We start from the raw sequence: 19,464 nt of genomic DNA on the forward strand, positions 1-19,464 counted from the left end.
TATTATTATTATTATTATTATTATTATTATTATTATTATTATTATTATTAGCAGGATAGCAACTGTTGGCCATTTCTAGACAGTCTTCAAGGGTAGCTCCAGGTACAACACCTTACAAAAATCTCAGCATTGACTTCAAATGTACCTGTTTACAGTTTTAGGTTATGTTTGTGATGGAATAGATTTAACCAATAAGGGGCTTTTCTGTAAAAGGAGTCCTAGAGTGGCGCATTGGTTAAATGCTGGTTCCGCATCCACAAGGATGAAGCTGTTTGTTTGTTTGTTGTGAGTTTGATCCAAGGCAGGGCTCCAAGATTGACTCAGCCTCCCATCCTTTCGTAGGTTGGTAAAATGAGTACCCAGCTTGTTGAGGGCAATGGGCTTACAGATTGTAAACTGCTTAGAGCATGCGGAGTGCACTGATAAGTGGTATAGAAATGTACAGTTCCACCTCCTTTTTCATGGGGGATCTGTTCCTGACCCCTCTGCGAAAACACAGAATCGCCAATATTCATGTCCCATTGGCTTGAATGGTGGTGCGCACCCTATTTTGTCCACCTGTTTGCTGCCTGCAAATGGGCAACTTCAGGTCCGTGAAGACGGAGGGGCAACTGTACATGCTATTGCTATTGTATTATGAATTTGAAACATGGCGACTGTCTTTGCTCACCTGATTTTTAATGTCTTTTCCTCGGTTCCTCCTTAGGTCTGGCCCAACGTGGATAAATACGAACTCTACCAGAAACTGGACCTGCCGAAAGGGCAAAAGCGCAAAGTGAAGGACCGTCTGAAGGCCTACGTCAAAGACCCGTACGCTCTGGACCTGATAGATAAGCTCCTGGTCCTGGATCCCGCCCAAAGGATAGACAGCGACGACGCCCTGAACCATGACTTCTTCTGGTCCGACCCGATGCCCTCCGACCTCAAGAACATGCTCTCCACCCACAACCAGTCCATGTTCGAGTACCTGGCGCCGCCCAGGAGGAGAGGCGGGCACATGCCCCAGCAGCCGGCCAACCAGTGCAGGAATACGACCGCCACCAACCAGACAGAGTTCGACCGAGTGTTTTGAGGACGGCGCGGGATGTTTGTTTTATTTAGTTTTTTTAAAAGAAGAAATCAGAATTTAAAGTGCTATGATTTGAAAAGACACTTTTCTTTTTTTAGAAGAAGAAGGGGAAAAACGGGACAGTGAAACGGTTGAGTTTCGGCCATTTTCAACTTGATTGTGAAACGTTGGAGGCCTCTTTTGCAGGACCAGATAAAATTAGAAATGCCTATACTGTATCAACCACAGGATTCGGCCAAACTTGAGGCAGCAGCGGAGTCTACGAATTCCGCGTCCCTTTCCTGCTTCCTTGTCTATGGGACTGAAGTGGTATCATTGAACCCTTTGGACCGAATTGGCTTAATCTATCGAAAGCTCAAATGCAACTGGAACAAGGGATGGCTTTTGCCTGGACAGAGGGCAGGCACTTGCTTCTACCTTCATCCTCTGCCCTATAGATATTCTCTGGTGCCTTCCAGATACGTTGGCTTACAGCTCCCATGGCTGGTTGCGGCATTATGGGAGTCGCAATCCAAGACATTTAGAGAGCGGCAGGTTGGAGACGGCTGCCCTGTACTTGGACTATTGTGTGTGGTCTCTGGCTTTTGCTGCTCTAGGTAGGCCTTCTGTGAGGATGGAGGGAGGAAAAGAACTCCAGAGCCCATCTTCCTGCGTCTTCTGTTTCTTGAGTCCATTCTTGTGACTTTAATGCCTTGCTTTCACGCTTTTGGGAATGGATTATGAACTCCCCTCCTTCTCGGACCGCATGCTGCGGTCTTCAGTCTCTTGCGGACTTTCTGCACTTCTTTGTTTTACATTTTCATTTTAATTTAGCAGCAATAGCAGCGGACGCTTTCTTCATCTGGGTCTAGAAAATAGGGGCAAGAATTGCACATTCCCCCCCTTTTCCCGTTTTGCTTGAAGTTCTTCTTTTGGGACAAAATGTCTTTTATGAACGAACCGTATCATGTTGTTTTTTCCTTTAAAAAAAGCTAACAATAACAGTCTGATTAATGTTTTGTATTGGCTTTCATGTCTCATGTTGTGCAAAACCCTTTCGATTTGATTTCGGTGTCCCAGTTTTGTTTTGGGGGGAAAATAAATATAATAACAGTAATTGTAATTTGTTCGGTTGCCGTCTTTTAACAATAATGTAGTGCTTGCTGGCTCTTACTAGGAACAGGGAATGTGAGTAGTTCACCTCTTCTATGCCTCCATGAAGCTCATTGAGTTAGTGGTAAAGTTACATTTTGGGGGACTACAGATCCCAGAATCCCCCAGCCATGAAGGCCATTCGCATTGCTGGCTATGGGAACACTGGGAGTTGTTCTTCCAAAGGTACAAAAGCAAAAATGAGACTAAACTGGAACCCTAGACCTATATGTGCTTATGAACCCTGAGCCAGGAAGGCCCATTGAACCAATGGGGTTTACTTATGTGTTGGCTATCCATGCAACAATTGAGCCAATGGGTCTACTTGAGTTGGGACTAAACAACAGGATTCTGGTTTTAAGAGTCCCGTTTAGACCAGAAAATGCATCGCAGGCAGAAAGTGTTGCAAATGGAAGCGTTGGAGCTTTAAAAGTCTCTACGTATATTCCAGGCTATGCATATATTGCTTAATTTGACCCTGGTTGCTGTTTAACCCGAACTCGGTCCCCTTTGCTCACGTTGCCTGCCTCCCGCGGCAGTTCAGGAGCGGATGAGCAAGCGGTCGGTCGGAAAGTCATCATGGAAAGAAGAAAGCTCCGGGAAACCTACAAGGTAAATAATGTGCATTTGTTCGGAGCTGCGGACTCAGCAATGCGAGATATTTCTCTCATTTGGTAGAAAGCAGTCTATGGCGTTGAGTGCATTTGACAAGCGCCTTGTGGGTCTGGGGTGCATGTGTGTTTGTGCCTTTCTGGTTGCGTTTGGAGGGGTGCAGGAAGCCTCCGTTGCCTGTGCAAGATTTATTCCAAGGCTGGGTTGTTGCCTTGCCCTTTCTGTCGGGGATGCTTTGATTTGGATTTCCTGCATGGCAGAATGGGGTTGGACTGGGTGGCCCTTGCGGTCTCTTCCAACTCTGATCCTATGATTAAATATATATTACACCATCATCGCACTGAGTGGTCTGGTTAAGGGTATATATCTGTTGTGGTTGTGTGCTTTTGAGTCATTTCTGACTTACGGGGTTTTCTTGGCAAGGTTTGTTCAGTGGAGGGTTGCCATGTGGCCCTTCCCCAAAGGCCAGGAGGGTGTGGGGCTTGTCGTCGTATGCTTCCAGCCGTTTTTGATTCATGGTGATCCTGACGTAGGGATTTCTTGGCATGTTTCTTCAGAGGGGGGTTGCCCTTCTCTGAGGCTGAGAGAGTGTGACTTGACCAGGGTTGGTCAACCAGTGGGTTTCGTGGCCAAACTGGGAATCGAACCTGGTCTCTAGAGTTGTAGTCCAATATACAAGCCACTATCATTCATATATATCTCTATCATTCTCATATATATATATATATATATATGTCCAATTGACAATTTGCAAGCGGCTCTGATAGCCTTGGCTGAACAAGAGCAGGGTATAAGTAAACAATATATATATATCCATATATATAAATGTGTGTGTGTGTATGTATACCCACATACACACACACACATAGACAGACATATAGCTAGAGAGAGAATGTGTGCCAGCACTGCCTGCCCTTCCTAAAGATGGCAGCGGTGGCGACGTCGAGGTAGGCTGCGCCTGCGCACTCTTGCAACAGAACGCTTCCTCCCGGCCCCGCCTCCTTCGCTACCTCCAGGATTGCGTCAGGTACGCTTCTGCGCAGCCGCACATGGGGGGCGTATCCTGTGTGTATACAGGGAGGAGGCGTCACCAGTGGGCGTGGTTTGGGCTCTGAGGGGGCGTGGCTCGCGATGGTCTGCTGCTGGCGCCGGTTCCGCGCGTCGCTGCTTTGGGCGCATGTTTCGCACCGAGCTCCCGGTCCGACTCTAGCGCCCATCATCCCCAGGAGGCGGTGGCTCAGCGCCAGACCGGCCCCGGAGCCCAGGATGGAGTACCAGGTGAGCAGCAGGAGGGCTTCTTCGCAGAAGAGGGCCAGGCCTCCCCTGGTTGCATCATCCTCAGGACGGAGAGGGAAAGGGAAAGGCGCGCCACGTGGGAACCCAGGATATATAAAGCCCAGGCGGAATGAATGGGGGGAAGAAAACACCCTTCTTTCAGTCACTGGGTTTTGTCTGGTTTTGTAGGCCGCCTTTCCTCCCTTGGGAAGGGAAGGCGGACCCCAAAAACCAAAGGATCTGGATTTGTAGGAAAGTCTTCTAAAGGAAATAGGGCTGTGATTGGACATTTGGCTTATATGCCGCCTTTCCCCCAAAACGAGGGTCCCTCGAGGCGGATTACAGCCACTGGGGAAGAAAGCCTTTAAAAAGAAATAGAGGTCAAGGTTGGAAATTTGGTCCGGAGGTCTGTCGCCTTTCCTCCCAAAACAGGGAGCTGTCAAGGCGGATTACAGTCATTTAGGAAGAAAAGCAACCCCAAAAGCCAGAAACCAAAGGTCTAGAAGCAGTGCATGGATTTGCAAGAGATTGGAAATTTAATTGATAGGCCACTTTCCCTCCCAAAACAGGGAGCTGTCAAGGCGGATTACAGACATTTGGAAAGGAATATGTTATTATTATTATTATTATTATTATTATTAAGAAAGGCAGCCCCAAAACCCAAAGGATATGAATTTGTAAGAAAGTCATGAATCTGACCCCCAAAAATGTGTTTATTAAGAAATTGTTGAAAAATTGGGTTGCTGGGTAGATTTTTGGTGTCGGACGATGGCTCTGGGTTCGAATCCCATAGGATTGCCCATAGAAACCCATTGGATGAACTTGGGGAAATCACACTCTCTCAGCCTCAGAGGATGCCAATGGCAAACTTTAGCTGGAGAAATGGGCCAAGAAAGCCCTGTGATAGCTTTGCCTTAGAGTCGCCATAGAAGGCACACAGCAACAAACTTCAATGAGACACATGGCAACCGTGCCCATCTTCCACAACCAAAGGCTGATGGGATTTGCAGTCAAAGGTCCCAAGTTAATGAAATGTAGCCCACTTTTATAATATTTGCGTTCTCCGTCTTTTCTTCGCCAATGTCCCTAGAGCCTCCCAGTTTCTCTCTCTTTCTCTCTCTAGGCTTCTTTCCAGTGATTTGAACCCGCAACTCGTGCCGCTTTTGCCGACCTCAGTCCATCCCCATGTGACTTATCCCATCTGCGCCTAATTTTACAGTTTCAATGGCTGATTTAATAAGAGCAGAAGAGGAAATTAAGGAAGGGTCACGAGGAAATTGAAAACGGGATCTTGCTAAAACGTTCCTTCCTTTCTCCATTTCCTCATTCACTTCTTTCATGACGGACTTTTGACATTTCCAGCTCAGTCTTGGGATTTGTTTCTCCGGCGTGTTATTTATGTGCCTTATTTCATTTTAATGCCGCTTTCCCCCAGAAAGGGACCCAAGGCCTTATCATTTGGTTTTTACTCCGCAAGCGTTTAGTGCCATGCTCCTTTTTCTCATAACCCTTTGCAAATTCACTCTATCTATTTGTTTTAACCAGAGGTTGGCTATTCTTTATCAGAACCTGGCAACACATTAACAACATGAAGTTGGAATTTAATCCGGAGGAAAGCAAAGTGTGGCACTTGAGGAAGTGTGTTAATCTGCAAAGAGGTCTGTTGATGATACCAAGAGGCATTAAAAAGAAGCCTTGGTGCACATGTGGCCCTTGACTGTTGCATTTGTTGTTGTTGTTACTGCATGCCATGACTTGTGGCAACCCAAAAATGGCCCTATCTTGGGATTTTCTTGCCAAGGTTGGTTCAGAGGAGATTTGCCATTGCTTTCCCCTGTGGCTGAGAAAGTGTGCCATGCCCATGGTCACTCACTAGGTTTGGACATCCCTGATGCATTGCAATGGGGGATGATGGATGGACGGACGGCACGGTGTGTGTTGTTGTAGCGTTGCCCAAAACCTGACTCCCCGGCGGGCTCAGCATATGTACAGTATGGCTGCAAATCCATGCCAGGAATTCCAGTATTCTACATACAAGGCTAAGAAGCTGGTTCTTTTTATAGAAGCTGGCTATTCGCTTACATGCACCCAGCCTGCAGCAATGGTGCAGCCTATTTTTAAGTTCCTCTTCTGCATGAGACACGGACGGATTCCTCCCTCCGAATGCCAAGGCTGGCATTGCAACGCCCAGCATCCTCTGCTGCCAGGACATAGAAGGAACTGTACTCAGGAATGTGGAGAGGAGGTGAGATGGGGCCATAGGCAGCCTGGATGCGTACGCACATTGGCCTAAACCCTGGCTTCGTTGTTGTTGTGTGCCTTCAGGTCATTTGCAACTTATGGCAACCCTATTGTGGGATTTTCTTGGAAAGGTTTGTCCAGAGCAGGTTTTGCCATTGCCTTCCCCTGAGGCTGAGAGAGTGTGACTTATTTCCCAAGCTGGAAATTGCACCCTGGTCTCTGTGGGAAACAATTTATACGGCTGCAGGTTGTAGTTGGCCCTCCACATTTGCTCTCCACATTTGCAGATTGGGTTATTTTCAGGTTTGATTATTTTCTGATTTGATGAATATGTTCTCTCTAGGAATCTCTACATCCTCCGGCGCAACTCTGCCGGAAGTTGACCATAGAGTTATGCTGGAGGACCTAGAGAAAACACTCCTGTAGGCATGTGTAGTTCCTATAGTCCAATTCTATGGTCCTTGTCGGGCAGATATTGACCATAGAGTTGCGTTAGAGGACCTAGAAATTCCTAGAGAGGTGAACAAATGCAAGTGGTTTTCTATTTGTGGTTTTCCCACTTTCACGGTGGTCCTATGCTACCCCAGCGAATGTTGAGAGCCCACTGTACATGGTTTTCGTGTTTCCCATAAGTGAGGACTTCTATATACTAACTGTTAATATGTATGTATGTATGTATATATATGTATGTATGTATATTCACTTTCCGTTTATCCATTCGCAATCTAGGACGCCATTCGGACTTTGAACACGCTCCAGACCAATGCCAGCTACTTAGAACAAGTGAAGCGGGAAAGAGGAGACCCTCAGGCGCAGTTGGAAGCCATGACAGGTTTCTTGGAACGGAGCGGCTTGAAGGTGAGGCGTGCGCACAAGGGACACCATCTTGTTTTTCCTTCTTTTCAGGCATGAGAAAGAGGAGGGTCTGCCAACAAACGCCGTGGTTCTTTGTTTTTCCGCTCTCGGTGCCTGACGCTAATGGAGGGGAGGCAGAGAAGGGGAAAGTATCCAAAAAAAGCAACCCACTGATAAGATAATTCTCTGCCTTTTTTGTCTTGCAGGTCAGAGACCTGGATCAACTAAACATTATTCACGTCACTGGAACAAAGGGCAAGGTAAGTCAGCCGCGGAGGGCAATAACAAGTGGAGGGACTTTGAAAGTACAGTGCAGGACGGGGGCATCCATCCATTGGACGCCAATGCGGGGCTGCGTTTGCAGTGCAGCAATAATGCAGTTTAATGTTGCTTTGGCTGCCATGGCTCCATGCTATAAAATCCTGGCATTTGTAATGTTGTGAGATAGAGCTCTGGTGTCACGGCAAACTACAGTGGGTCCTTGTTATCCTCTGGGGTTTGGTTCCAGAATCCCCCATGGATAACAAAATCCGTGGATGCTCAAGTCCCATGAAATACAATGGCATGGCAAAATGGTGTCCCTTATATAAAATGGAAAATCAAGGTTTGCTATTTGGAATTGATACTTTTTTGGGATAGTTTTGAGCCATGGATGCTTCATAAAAAAAATCTGTGGATAAGGAGGGCCAACTGTACAAATCCCAGGATTCCATAGCACTACGCCATAGCGGTTAAAGCAGCATCAAACTGCATTATTTCTGTGGTGCAGATGCAGCCATGGATTTGAGTACATATGTATAGATACACAGCGAGCCAGTGTGATACATTGTTGGAGTCCAGGAGACTAGGGTTCGGGTCAGAAAATGGTCCAAATGTTACTTTACTAGCCACACAACGGTGTTGATTTGCATGATTTCTAACCAGCAAACTAGCATCCTACTAGAAGGATGTGTTTGGCTGGCTTTCACCATTTGGTAACCCTTTCCCCATCCCTTTAGGGCTCCGCTTGTGCCTTCACGGAACGCGTTCTCCGCAACTATGGCTTAAAGACCGGTTTCTACAGGTAAGGGCTACTATAGATATAGATAAACGTGGCTCTGTCTCATACACAAAGGCTGCAGTCCAACATCTCAGCGTAGCATAAATATCCACATGTAAAGATGCACATGGCACTACACAACCCTCATGCAGAAAACAAGAGACATGCCTCAATGTGCTCAATCGATGAGTGAATTGCTGATAAGAAGCCCAGCACATTTCAGCCTTTGTGTGCTGAAACTCCCACACCGCATGCTGTTCTTTTTGTACAGTAAACAATGTGAGGATTTCAACCCCAGAAATTTCTCAACTTGCATTTCAAGCATCCTCTGGAAAATGGCCCTGGAGAGCCCATGAAGGCCAAAACGTGTTTCATTAGCAAATCATTCATAGTAAAATCATTGCACAATAAGCGATGTACACGATGGCTGTATGTGCAATTGCCTCTGCTGCTTTCAGCAAAATAAATATGCTGTGTTCTGGCTAATGATTTGCCCCAAAGTGTGACTTACGCGTGCATATTTCACTACCAAAATGCCACCCATTTTCCATCTTTCCATCACCTCCTGTAAGATGCTACATGAGCTCCCCATGATCCTTTTTGTCACCTTCATCTGCTCCAGGATTCCTGGGTCATCCTTCTTCTGCCTTCCCCCCACCTAAAATAAATTGATTCAGGACTTAATTGATTCTTGCCATCTCTCTCCCAAGTTCTCCGCATCTGGTCCAAGTTCGTGAGAGGATCCGGATTAATGGGCAGCCCATCAGCAAGGAGCTTTTCAGCAAATACTTCTGGCAGGTCTACAACCGTCTCGAGGAGACCAAGGTGAGTGGTGCCAAATGGGTCCTTTTCCATTGTGGGACCTTATGTCTTTGCGCCAGCCCACTGAGAAACCCATCACTTTCCTTAATGCATGCTGTTCAGATGACTCACATGTTTTGATATAAGGCACATACTTTATTTTAAAAATTGATTTTATATGCTTTGAGAGATTCAGTTTGTTTGCGCCGATGCAGCTGCAAAATAATTGGGCTGAAAAGCAAAATCAGAGCTTGCCTGCGGCACAAATCGCTACAGTTCTCATAAGTATAAGCATTTGTGGAAAAAGCAAATACAATTTCTGAAACAAATTTTATAAGATAGAACCACTGCAAAACATCCACATCAGATAGATAGATAGATAGATAGATAGATAGGCAGGCATCCAGAGTTAAATGTCTGTTTCAGCCAAATGCATAAACCCGTACATGAACTTGAGTGACTAAACATCACGATCTCTGAAGTGTACACTGTGTAAAGTATTCAGTATGGCTGAATATTGAATGACCAAGGATAGGCTTTTGATAAGGATAGGGCCTAGGTTGCCAAGTGTTAAATCCTGTCTTCCTAACAAGTCTTCTTTCCCATAGGATTCCAGCCATGTTGCCATGCCTGCTTACTTCCGTTTCCTCACTATCATGGCTTTCCACGTTTTTTTGCAGGAAAAGGTAAGCTTACTCTTTTCTTGCCAGATTTTCTTTTGCTTTGTCCAATGGTTTTATCAAGGAAAGACCTTTGGGCCCCAAATGTGGCCCAAGAGAGTAAGGATGCCTAAGAACCTATGGGCAAATTTCCATTAGAGAGTTATAGCCTCTCAAGAGAAATGATCAAATTAGTTCTTCATTTCCATCAGGGATGGGCAGCCCTTCACATCTTTTTGGGCTGCCGCTCCCATGTTTATTTTACCATGCTTTGTTTTAAGCTGCATTTTAACAGAATGGGTTCCATATTGAGAGAAAGGTGGGATCAAAATAAATAAATAAATAAATAATAGTAATAACAACAACATTTATTTATATCTTGCCTCTTCCGTTTGGAAATAAATAAATGCTCCTTTGTTTGTTTGCTTTTTTATCCCAGGTTGACTTAGCTGTGCTGGAAGTTGGCATCGGTGGTGCGTATGACTGCACCAATATCGTCAGGTAAGATCACAATGGTGTTAATTTTGCTGTGAGACACTAGACCACCTGCTTTGGAGGTTGTTTTCGTCCTCTGATCCCAGGGACAGCTCCCATGCCAATGGAACAGTTAATCTAACCTTAAATGCAAATCCTGGACAAGCAAAGAAAATGGTGAAGCATTTTTCTTTTGCACTTGCTAAACTATTGCGTAGGGTTGTGAATGGCATGTCTCCATTTCCTGAGGTCTGCAGCTTTGCTGAGAACTGTCTTCCCTCTTCGTCTTCCTTCCTTTTCCTTCCCAGGAAACCAGTTGTCTGTGGCATCTCCGCTCTGGGCATTGACCACACCAGTATCCTGGGGGACACCATTGAGAAGATCGCCTGGCAGAAGGGTGGCATCTTCAAGGTAAAAGCAGTGCCCTGAGGCAGTAGTCAGCCTTGAGCAGAAGAATCTACTTAACCTACTTAACCAGTATTTCAGGGTTTGCTTGTACTCCTTGGAGATAGCACCAGTTCTGGCAGCTAAAGGCATTTATTAGAGCTAATTGCTATTTCACACAGACCAAGACTGACAAATCTGTGGCCCTGATGTATGTGGAACTACCATTCCCATCAGTCATAGGTGATTTTCAGACGGTGGAAGAAAAGCTGGGAGTAAAAGGTATACTCCCAGCATAACCGTGCCATAGTACTGAATATTTTGACACGTCACACTGAATATTTTCAGACTCATTGCGCTCATCCAGGACTTATCCGGTGAAAATCCAGGACTGCTCCAGCAACAAACCATTCATGGGGAAGTCTCATGAATGGTTGCTGGAGCATTCCTGGATCCTCACTGGATAAGACTTGGATGAAAGCGACTTTGTCTGAAAATATTCAGCGTGATTATGTTGGGAGTACGCCTTTTACTCCCAGTTTTTTCTCCTGTCTGAAAACCTCCATTGCAAGTTAAGCCAGTAGTGCACATAATAATTCATCACTGATATGGCGAGAAAATGGTCCTCCATTCCTAGCACAGATGGTGAAGTGATAGGATCCTGGTACCATTTTAACTGCTTCATCCTATAGTATCCTGGGATTTGTAATTTTACAAGGTCTTCAGCCTGATCTGCCAAAGAGTGATGCTGCCTCACGAAACCAAAAACCCCAGGCTTCTGTAGGATGATGGAGTCAGGACAGTTAAAGTGGTGTCAAACTGCATTATTTCTATAGTGAAGATGCACCCTGAGTGTTCTTGGCTTTCCTTCCAGCCTGGAGTACCGGCGTTCACTGTGCCACAGCCCGACCGGCCCTTAACTGTATTGAGAGAGCGAGCTCAGAAGATCTCAGTAAGCAGACCTGGGTGTCACTAGCAGCCTATATAGCCCACCTGTGGGCCACATGCTATAAACAGGAGCTGGTTTGGGACCCCACCATGGGTAATCTTGCACCTGCGTGTTGCACCAGGTCACTCATCTGTGGTGACCAGGCATGTAGATGGCCACAAGGTTGATGTTGGATGTGTCACTTGGTGCAGTGGTTAACCGAAGGGTCCTTTTTGCCACCCGTAGTGTCCACTCTACCTGTGCCCTGACTTGGATGCTTTTGAAGAGGAAGAGAAGCCCCTTCAGTTGGGTTTGGCAGGCGACCATCAACGCTCAAACGCTGCCTTGGCCCTCCAGCTCTCCCACACGTGGCTTGGGCAGAATGGATATTTGGGTAAGGGTGAAACAGTTTTCTGTAATATATTTAGAAGTGGAAATATTGCTGTTGCTGTTATATATCTTCTCAAAAGCGAAGCTTGGGAAGCCTTTGACTGCTTTTGCAAGTCGCAACATGCTATGTTGCTTGACATCTGACTTGTTGGGATCTGCAAATCCACTTCTCCTAATGAGCCATTTTTAAAACTGAAAATTTTTAAGGAAAGGACTTTTGAGAAAGTGCTTCAGTGCTTTGAATTGCACTCTTTTTAAACTGCTTTTTATCCTTTTCGAAATGTATGTTTTAAATTGCTTTTATTTAGTTGCTAGCTTAGTTCTGTTTCAGTGTTGACCTTTTCTCTCTCTTTAACTGCGTTGTCATCATTTTAATTTGTGAATTACTTTGAGTTCTAGTTATGGCAAGAAGGCAGGGTATTATTAACAGCAACAGGCCTAAATACTCTGCCAGAGCCTGAAAAGATAGTAAAAAACGATGGAGTAAAAATCCTGTGGGACTTTTAACAGAGTGACAAGCAATGGGAACATAATATGCTTAGCATGATTCTAGTTGGCAAAAAGAAAGCTTGGATTATAGATGGTGGCAAATCCCAAGGGACAGCAGAATCGAAGACAAAGGGAAGGACAAGATGATGAAATATTGAGACCTACGAATGGAGAGTCAATGCCTATGGGAAAAGAAAAGAGTTGTGATGCTAGGCGCTCTGGGAGCAATTCCAGACAGAAGGAAAAAACATTTCAGTGAAATCCCCATAGCTAGGACCACAAGAAAGCAATGGCCAAAAAGTGACAATATTTAGAAGAGGCTGCATTGCCTGATGATACCTCCCTGGCTCTGGATTCTTGCATGGAAACACTAGTGGTCCAGAGCTTCTGTTGGTAACAACCAGTAGACAATGAAAATAGTATTTAATAATAGTAATAATATTAATAGGCTTTATTAAACTGCATTAACTGCCATGTATCTGTTTGAATAGATATCACTGAGCCGAAAGGCCCCTGTCCTGACTCAGAGCTGCTGGCAAAGAGACCTCCACCTGTGGCCCCTGCCTTCAAGCTGGACAAAGCAATGGTGCAAGGTAAAGTCTTTGCTTCATTGGTGCTGCCATTAAATTTTAAACTAAGCTCCTGAATTTCAGGATTTTCCAATGCTCCGGCTGATCTTAAGCTATTGCTCTCCCTCAGCCTGACCACCCTCACAGAGGGTTGGTTTGAGGAGGAGAGCTGCATATGCCCCCTTTTCTCCTTGATGGAGAAAAGACAGGAGGTTGTTGCTTTGCTGTTGTTGTGTGCCTTTGAGTCATTTCCGACTTGCAGCGACCCTAAGGTGAACCTATCATGGGGTTTTCTTGTGCTGGTCGCCGGAGTTAAATTTCAAACCTACGTTTGTGGAAAGTGGGTTTGCTAGAACGCCGGAAGGGGAAGCTTGCTCAGTTGGCTGCTCTCTGTGTTTCGGTCCCTAGGCCTGCAGGAAACGGTGTGGTTAGGCCGCAACCAGGTGCTGCATCATGGCCCAGTGACGTGGTACATTGATGGCGCTCACACCACCACCAGCATCCAGGCCTGCGTCCGCTGGTTTCACCAGGCTGCCCTGAACGAGAAAAAGACGGCGGAGTAAGTAACGCTTTCCAGAAGAAAGGATTGGGTGCCTGTTGGGGGTTCTTTGATTTCAAACAAATGCTGGAAACATCAGAATGAGGTAGGCTTATTCATTCATTTATGGTGGAATTGCGAATATGCTAGACAACGTTGGAAGAAAATACACAATGTTGTCTCAAGAATCATAGTGTGCAAAGAAAGTCTTGGTGCTAAATTCTACCTCCTAGGTGTGATTACTAATACGCAAATAGAAATGAAATATGGGGAGCTCATCTTTGTCCAATATGTAGAGCAATCTTTTAGCACCTTTGAGAATCATTGAAAGAAATAAATTAGCAGCATGAGCTTTCCTAGACTTCAGTTTACTTCCTCAGATGCATTTGGTGGAGTGGAAGCCAGGCCCAGACCTACTGTATATATCCCTTGGTATGTGAGGATGTCAATACAATATTTGTGCAGACATTGAAGAATGGTTGTATAAGACTATTGGACCATGTAGCTATAGATAAACTCACATGTATGTTAAGGGGAAAGAACTGGGAAAAGCAAAAACAAAAAATATGATTGGGAACCTTTGATAGAGTTTCTGGTGAAAGACTATGGAGGAGAAGATGAAAGTAAATCTTTGGTGAAAGCAAGAATATGGTATATAGGTATAAAATAAGCATATATAATGTCACTCCAGTTAAGGGAATTGGGAGAGGGTTGTGATAAATAAAGAATTAGTTCTTAAAAGAATAAATAATCATGGTGACTAAAGCTTAACGTAGCACTCAGGAAGTCTGACTCTTTGTATATATACATTTTATGCTTAGGATTGATATTATGGCCTGTATGTGTTTTATATATTGTAAACGCTAATAAAAAATAAAAGTTGAGAAAAAGAAATGGGGAACAAAACTCCCCCAAATCACAACCAAAATGAAGGTGGCAACAATATTTAATAGAGCCCTCTCTCTTTTCCCTTTGCAGTGGTTCTGAGGTGCGTGTGCTTCTCTTCAATGCGACAGGCGACCGGGATACGGCTGCTTTGTTAAAGCTGCTGCTGGTGAGGGCATCTGTGGTCTTCTTTAAAAAACATATTTCCTCATATTATCAATTCATTTGGATGGGTGGAAACTATGTGACAACCAGGGGCATTGCATGATTGCATGGGATTAAAAAGCTCTTCTGTAGAAACAAACACACTCTGTGCAAAGAGCTTGCTCTTGGGCAATATTTTACTACACCTGCGCATATATCAAAGCACTTGACAAAAGTCCTTCCTCCACTGTGTATATCTTCAGCTGCTTATCTGAACTTGTGTGCAAAAGCTGCCTCCCAGCTTTGTCCTTTTAATTATTTGTAAATTATTATTATATCCTGCCTTTCTCCCAATATAGGGACTTAAGGGGGCAAACAAGTATAAAATGATGGTACATACCACCACTGCCAATGCTGATACTTCTCTTCATTCCATCATACTTAGCAACAGATTTTTGCATAGCTTATTGTATACCATTATCTGAAACGGTATCTTTTAAGAAAGATTTGCTTTGTGTGTGATTGAATCAAATGCCAGCCTGGTTCCTTTTAGAAGCAACAACAACAACAACAATGTAGTGGCTTTAAGTGGCTTTTGACTTAGGATGACAATCACAGAGTTTTCTTGGTAAAATTTGCCTTTGCCTCCCTCTGAGGCTGAGAAAGTGTGACTTGCCGAAGGTCTCTCAGCGGGGTTTCCATTGGCCGAGTGGCGGGTCATATCCTAGTCTCCAGAGTCATATACCAATGTTCACACCACTACATCATCATCATCATCATCATCATCATCATTATTATTATTATTATTATTATTAACCTTTATTTATAAAGCGCTGTAAATTTACACCACCCTTGGATCTCTGCAGTGCTGTTTAAAACGTCTTTGCATCATTGCTGATCTTTATTTCTGTTGTGTTTTCAGCCCTGCCAGTTCGACTATGCTGTCTTCTGCCCCAACTTCACCGAGGTGTCTACTGTTGGGAATGCAGGTTGGCCTTTTATTCACAAAACCATCTCCAAAAGGGCTACAACATTCATAGTTGTAGTCTGAAAAAAAATAACTTCTGGGTTCTGGCATCGCTCTGCCTTCTCTCTCCTTTTTCTCACTCTTACTATTCTTTCCTTGGCTTTTCAGACCAGCAAAATTTCAACGTCACCCTGGAGAACGTCTTGACCCGCTGCCTACAGAACCAGAGCCACTGGAACCGCCTGATGGAGGCCAAGGTGGGCCAAGACCCTTGGCTCTCTGCCGCTTCGGAGACGGAGGGCGTAGGGGGCTGGCTGAAGCAGGTCCCTCTCCACGGCCCACCCCTCTTCGCGCCTCCCTCGGCACGACCGCTCAACACCAACTCCTTGGTCTTCCCCTGCGTTTCCCATGCCTTGCAGTGGATCACCCAGGGCAGGGACCCACACTTCCAGCCTCCGGCTCCCAGAGGCCAGCACCCTCATCCTGTGGCCAGCAGTGGCGCCGTCTTACTCAAGGAGGCAGCCACTGTGCGTGTTCTGGTGACGGGCAGCTTGCACTTGGTGGGTGCCGTCTTGAAGCTGCTGGACCAATCTCTTTCGCAGTAGGTCTGCGTCCTTCCTCTGCTTCAAAGGGGCAACCGGAAGAGCCTCGCACGCTGCTAGTCCTCTTTGCAAGGTGGCAGATGGCAGGCTGTGGACCCCCAGGCGTACTTCGGCCAAGTTTGAGGAAGCTTTCCTTTCTCCCAGATGGAAGGAGTCCTGCAAGAATGGGGATGATGGACTCCTGGTCAGAGCCCTACTCCTCTTATTTCCAGGTGTCTATCCCTAACACCAAAAGTGATGGCGGTGGGTTATGGGCCATCAAAATGCTGACAGGAGGTAGAATATTTCTCTCTGACTGGGAGTATTCCCTTCCCACTTCCTTCTTTGCATGGCTGCCATAAAAACCCCACTTCCTACGAACCAGAGTTATCACCCCTAAACACCGTTCAGTTCTGGGTCAAGCACAATGTCCTTTTTGACTTACTGCCTTTGTTGTCTCGCCTCCCGAATCAAGGACGGGCAGATAGTCTTTGAGAAGACCACTCAACGTGTGCCTTTTTAGCCTGGCTATGAGCCTTTGTGTTTCCTTTTCTGACGTATGGTCTCTGTAATTCTGCTGTTCCTCTGTGGGTTTTGCCTGTCTGTGATGGGTTTGAGTGTCTTGCTGTCCACTCTTCAGTGTTTTGGGGTGGTTTCACTTACAGCATCACTGCCTCTTTCAAAGAGATAGCTGTATTAGTCTGTTTTGGCATAAAACGGGGAGAGACAGAATCCAGCAGCACCTATAAGACTGATTTATCTCAGCACGGGCTTTCATGGCTCCACGCACGCTAATGCTGAAATAAATCATGTCCTCTTAAAATTTTTATCTCCAGAGCCTGTCTCTTGCTTTGACTGTCCATGCTTCTGCCTGTTTTCTTTCCATTTTTTAAACAAAATCATCCTGGACTTGCTTTTTGCAGCAATCATTTTGGTATTTGCTGGAGAGCTTTGGGGCGAAGGTCTATGTGCGCATGTTTGGCTCTGGAGATGGGACTGCTATGCAGATTTGTGGGAATTGGTGCCTTGGCACACTCCATTTTCCATTCGTGGTCCATACACTGACCAGAGCAGTAAGACACCCCTATCTTTCATGGCCGATGAAGACAGTTATGGTTCTGGGGGTCTTCAGACTGGTACTAAGCCCACAGAGCATCTCTTGGAGACGCAAGGTCCCTGCTTCGGTGGGACTGGGCAATTGTGCCTCTAGTATTGGGAGCCATAGGCATTGGTCAAGGATTGACCACTGGGAGGTGCTGTCCATTCAGAAATCCCTCACTTGGGGCCAGTTGTTCTGCTGCTTCTTATTGTAAATGCCATATGAGATTATTATTTTTCCTCCCAGTATAGGGAGGGCTATAGGTGTTTCCTACTAGTTTGGGTACAATTTCTTCAGAAGTAAATCCCTGTGAAGTGATAACTCTCCATGTTCATCTGTAAGTGGATTTTCTCATCCCTGGAATGGAAATGAGCAACTCTGGCTTCTATGTGCAGCAGGTTTTCCACATATATGTGCACACGGTTTGATGCATTTACCGTTGCATTCAAAAATAGAGATGACCAGAAGGTCTTTTCCAGTTTGGGGAAAAGAAAGGCTATTTCAGGCCCTCCAGATGGGAGTGGGTCCTGCTGCACAGGTTAGAATCTAAATGGAGGCTTCTTGGAAGCGCGAACATCCATTTTTTAGGTTGAGTTTTCTTTTAGAAATGGTGATGGTGAGTCCAGGAGCCACATTGGGGTTCTGGCAGGCCACATATGGACTGTGGACCACACCAACCTCACCACTGTTATAACAGCTAACAAAGGAAGGTTGCATCTACACTAGGAATAATGCAGCTTGACACCACTTTGCTGTAGCTCCATCCTCTGGAAACCTGGGGCTTCTAGTTTTGCAAGGTCTTTTGCTTTCCCTGCCAAAGAGTGCCGGTGCTTCACAAAACTAAAGTCCCAGGATACTGTAAGATAACGCCACGGCGTGTCAAGCTTTCATGATTTCTGCTGTGTAGATGCACCCAAAGTTTCTGGGAAACGTTCCTGACAGCCATGTTGGATGTGAATGTTTATGCTCTCTCTCCCCATGCGCTGGAGGGGAAGAAAATGTTTTTGGTGCAGCAACAAGGCTTTTGGTCCGAACAAAATGCAAACGCCGCGTACCGCAGTTGTACAGTCTGATTTGGCGCAGTGTGTCGCGGCTTCTAGATTATTGTGCAGCAATCTGAATCTTACCTGGGAACTCCTTTGCAAGTACAATGGGACCAATATGTGACTGATAACCGTTTGCAAATGTATTTCGAGCCTTGTCTTCCCATCTCTTGCTGTTTTTCTCTCTGTGTCTTTTCAATGCATACTTTACTTTTTATGAGAAGGGGGACCTCTGGCCTTCCAGATGTTTTGGGTTTCAGCTCCCATAGATCCTTTATTATTGGCTACACTGGCTGGGGATTCTGGGCGTTGTAACTCCCAAACATCTGGAGAGTCGAAGTTTTTCTAACCCCTGTCCTGGCAGCAAAGTGTGGCCCTCCAGATAATTTTTGGACGGTCACTTCCATCATTATTCACCATTGGCTATATGTGCTAGGGCTGATGGGTTTTGCAATCCAGCAACAAAATTGCACACATTCTGTCATCAGAAATCTTCCTTCTGTTCATGAATGGATTCCTGAAATACTGCATTCTGGGCTGCAACTCCCATTATCCTTTGCCATGAGCTATGCTGCCTGATGGGAATTGTAGTGGGAAACATACAGAGGTTAATACCAGGTTGTCAAACTGGAAACTGACTTTTTATCCTGCACTGATGCGACAGTGGTTCTGACTTTGGAGGGCAGGTAGACAGGTTCCGACTTTTGGGTAAGAAACGTTTCCAAAAGTGGGAGGATGAAGATGTAGATTAATTTCTCCCTTCCCAACACCTGTCTCTCTCTCCTCCTGTTCCTTGGCTGCTTCTCTAAAGGGGACAGAAACCATAAATGCTGACTTTATAGAATATAATTTATATCAGAGCAGCGGTTTTATTTTATTCCCCCTACCCCTTATTTTTTAAATGAAATCTTTTAACTATTTTTAAAGTTTCACTATTGTTCCTTTATAAAAGTGACTGACTGACTGACATTTTGGAATAGCAAAAATGTGGATGATGTGAAATAAAAGATCTGGCTGACGAAAACTCCCAGCTGGGCATGTTTCAATGTCTCTTATCTCTATATCTTATCTTGCTCCATCTTTTACATGACATCCCTTCAGGCATTTAAATATGGCTGCATCATAGCGCCTCTCCAAGCCAAAAATGCAAAGGTCTTGGAGACAACTTTTGCACAGCTTAGTTTTTCCAGACCTCATTTCAAGTGTTGTTACCATTTTAAGCAAGGGATGCTGTGTTAAACTACAAATTTATTGTTTTCATGTGAGCCTTTTTATCCATAACATCTATATA

At 45.2% G+C, this 19,464-nt stretch overlaps 2 protein-coding genes across 5 annotated transcripts in view; both read left to right on the top strand.

Moving 5' to 3' along the window:
- The window catches only part of CDK9 (cyclin dependent kinase 9), a 6,433-nt gene extending 4,268 nt beyond the window's left edge, over window positions 1–2,165 (top strand). The window contains exon 7 of the mRNA XM_042478841.1: window positions 707–2,165. Within this exon, the coding sequence (XP_042334775.1) occupies window positions 707–1,072 (366 nt within the window). The 3' untranslated portion in view covers window positions 1,073–2,165. The remainder of the gene's footprint in view (window positions 1–706) is intronic.
- Window positions 2,166–2,662: 497 nt separating this feature from the next.
- Window positions 2,663–19,197, top strand: FPGS (folylpolyglutamate synthase). 4 transcript variants are annotated; one of them, XM_042478829.1, is made up of 16 exons: window positions 3,986–4,090; window positions 5,211–6,332; window positions 7,058–7,186; window positions 7,390–7,443; window positions 8,182–8,246; window positions 8,933–9,047; window positions 9,632–9,709; window positions 10,122–10,183; window positions 10,465–10,567; window positions 11,415–11,492; window positions 11,715–11,862; window positions 12,839–12,940; window positions 13,325–13,475; window positions 14,433–14,508; window positions 15,406–15,472; window positions 15,619–19,197. In XM_042478829.1, exons 2-16 carry the CDS (start codon window positions 6,003–6,005, stop codon window positions 16,053–16,055), a joined length of 1,995 nt encoding a protein of 664 aa, XP_042334763.1. In that variant the 5' UTR covers window positions 3,986–4,090; window positions 5,211–6,002; the 3' UTR covers window positions 16,056–19,197. The 4 variants fall into 4 exon arrangements, with proteins under 4 accessions (XP_042334766.1, XP_042334765.1, XP_042334764.1 ...); XM_042478832.1 differs by lacking the exons at window positions 3,986–4,090; window positions 5,211–6,332 and adding an exon at window positions 2,663–2,812; XM_042478831.1 differs by lacking the exon at window positions 5,211–6,332 and having other exon boundaries at window positions 3,929–4,090.
- Window positions 19,198–19,464: the final 267 nt, after the last annotated feature.

This window comes from Sceloporus undulatus, chromosome 7, assembly GCF_019175285.1.
Source record: "Sceloporus undulatus isolate JIND9_A2432 ecotype Alabama chromosome 7, SceUnd_v1.1, whole genome shotgun sequence".
NCBI classification, from domain to species: domain Eukaryota; kingdom Metazoa; phylum Chordata; class Lepidosauria; order Squamata; family Phrynosomatidae; genus Sceloporus; species Sceloporus undulatus.

Coding starts and splice junctions, on each gene's coding strand:
- FPGS (XM_042478829.1), top strand. CDS start 6,003: ATGGACGGACGGCACGGTGTGTGTTGTTGTAGCGTTGCCCAAAACCTG. Junction 11,863..12,838: donor TGGGCAGAATGGATATTTGG/GTAAGGGTGAAA, acceptor CTGTTTGAATAG/ATATCACTGAGCCGAAAGGC. Junction 15,473..15,618: donor GTCTACTGTTGGGAATGCAG/GTTGGCCTTTTA, acceptor TTGGCTTTTCAG/ACCAGCAAAATTTCAACGTC.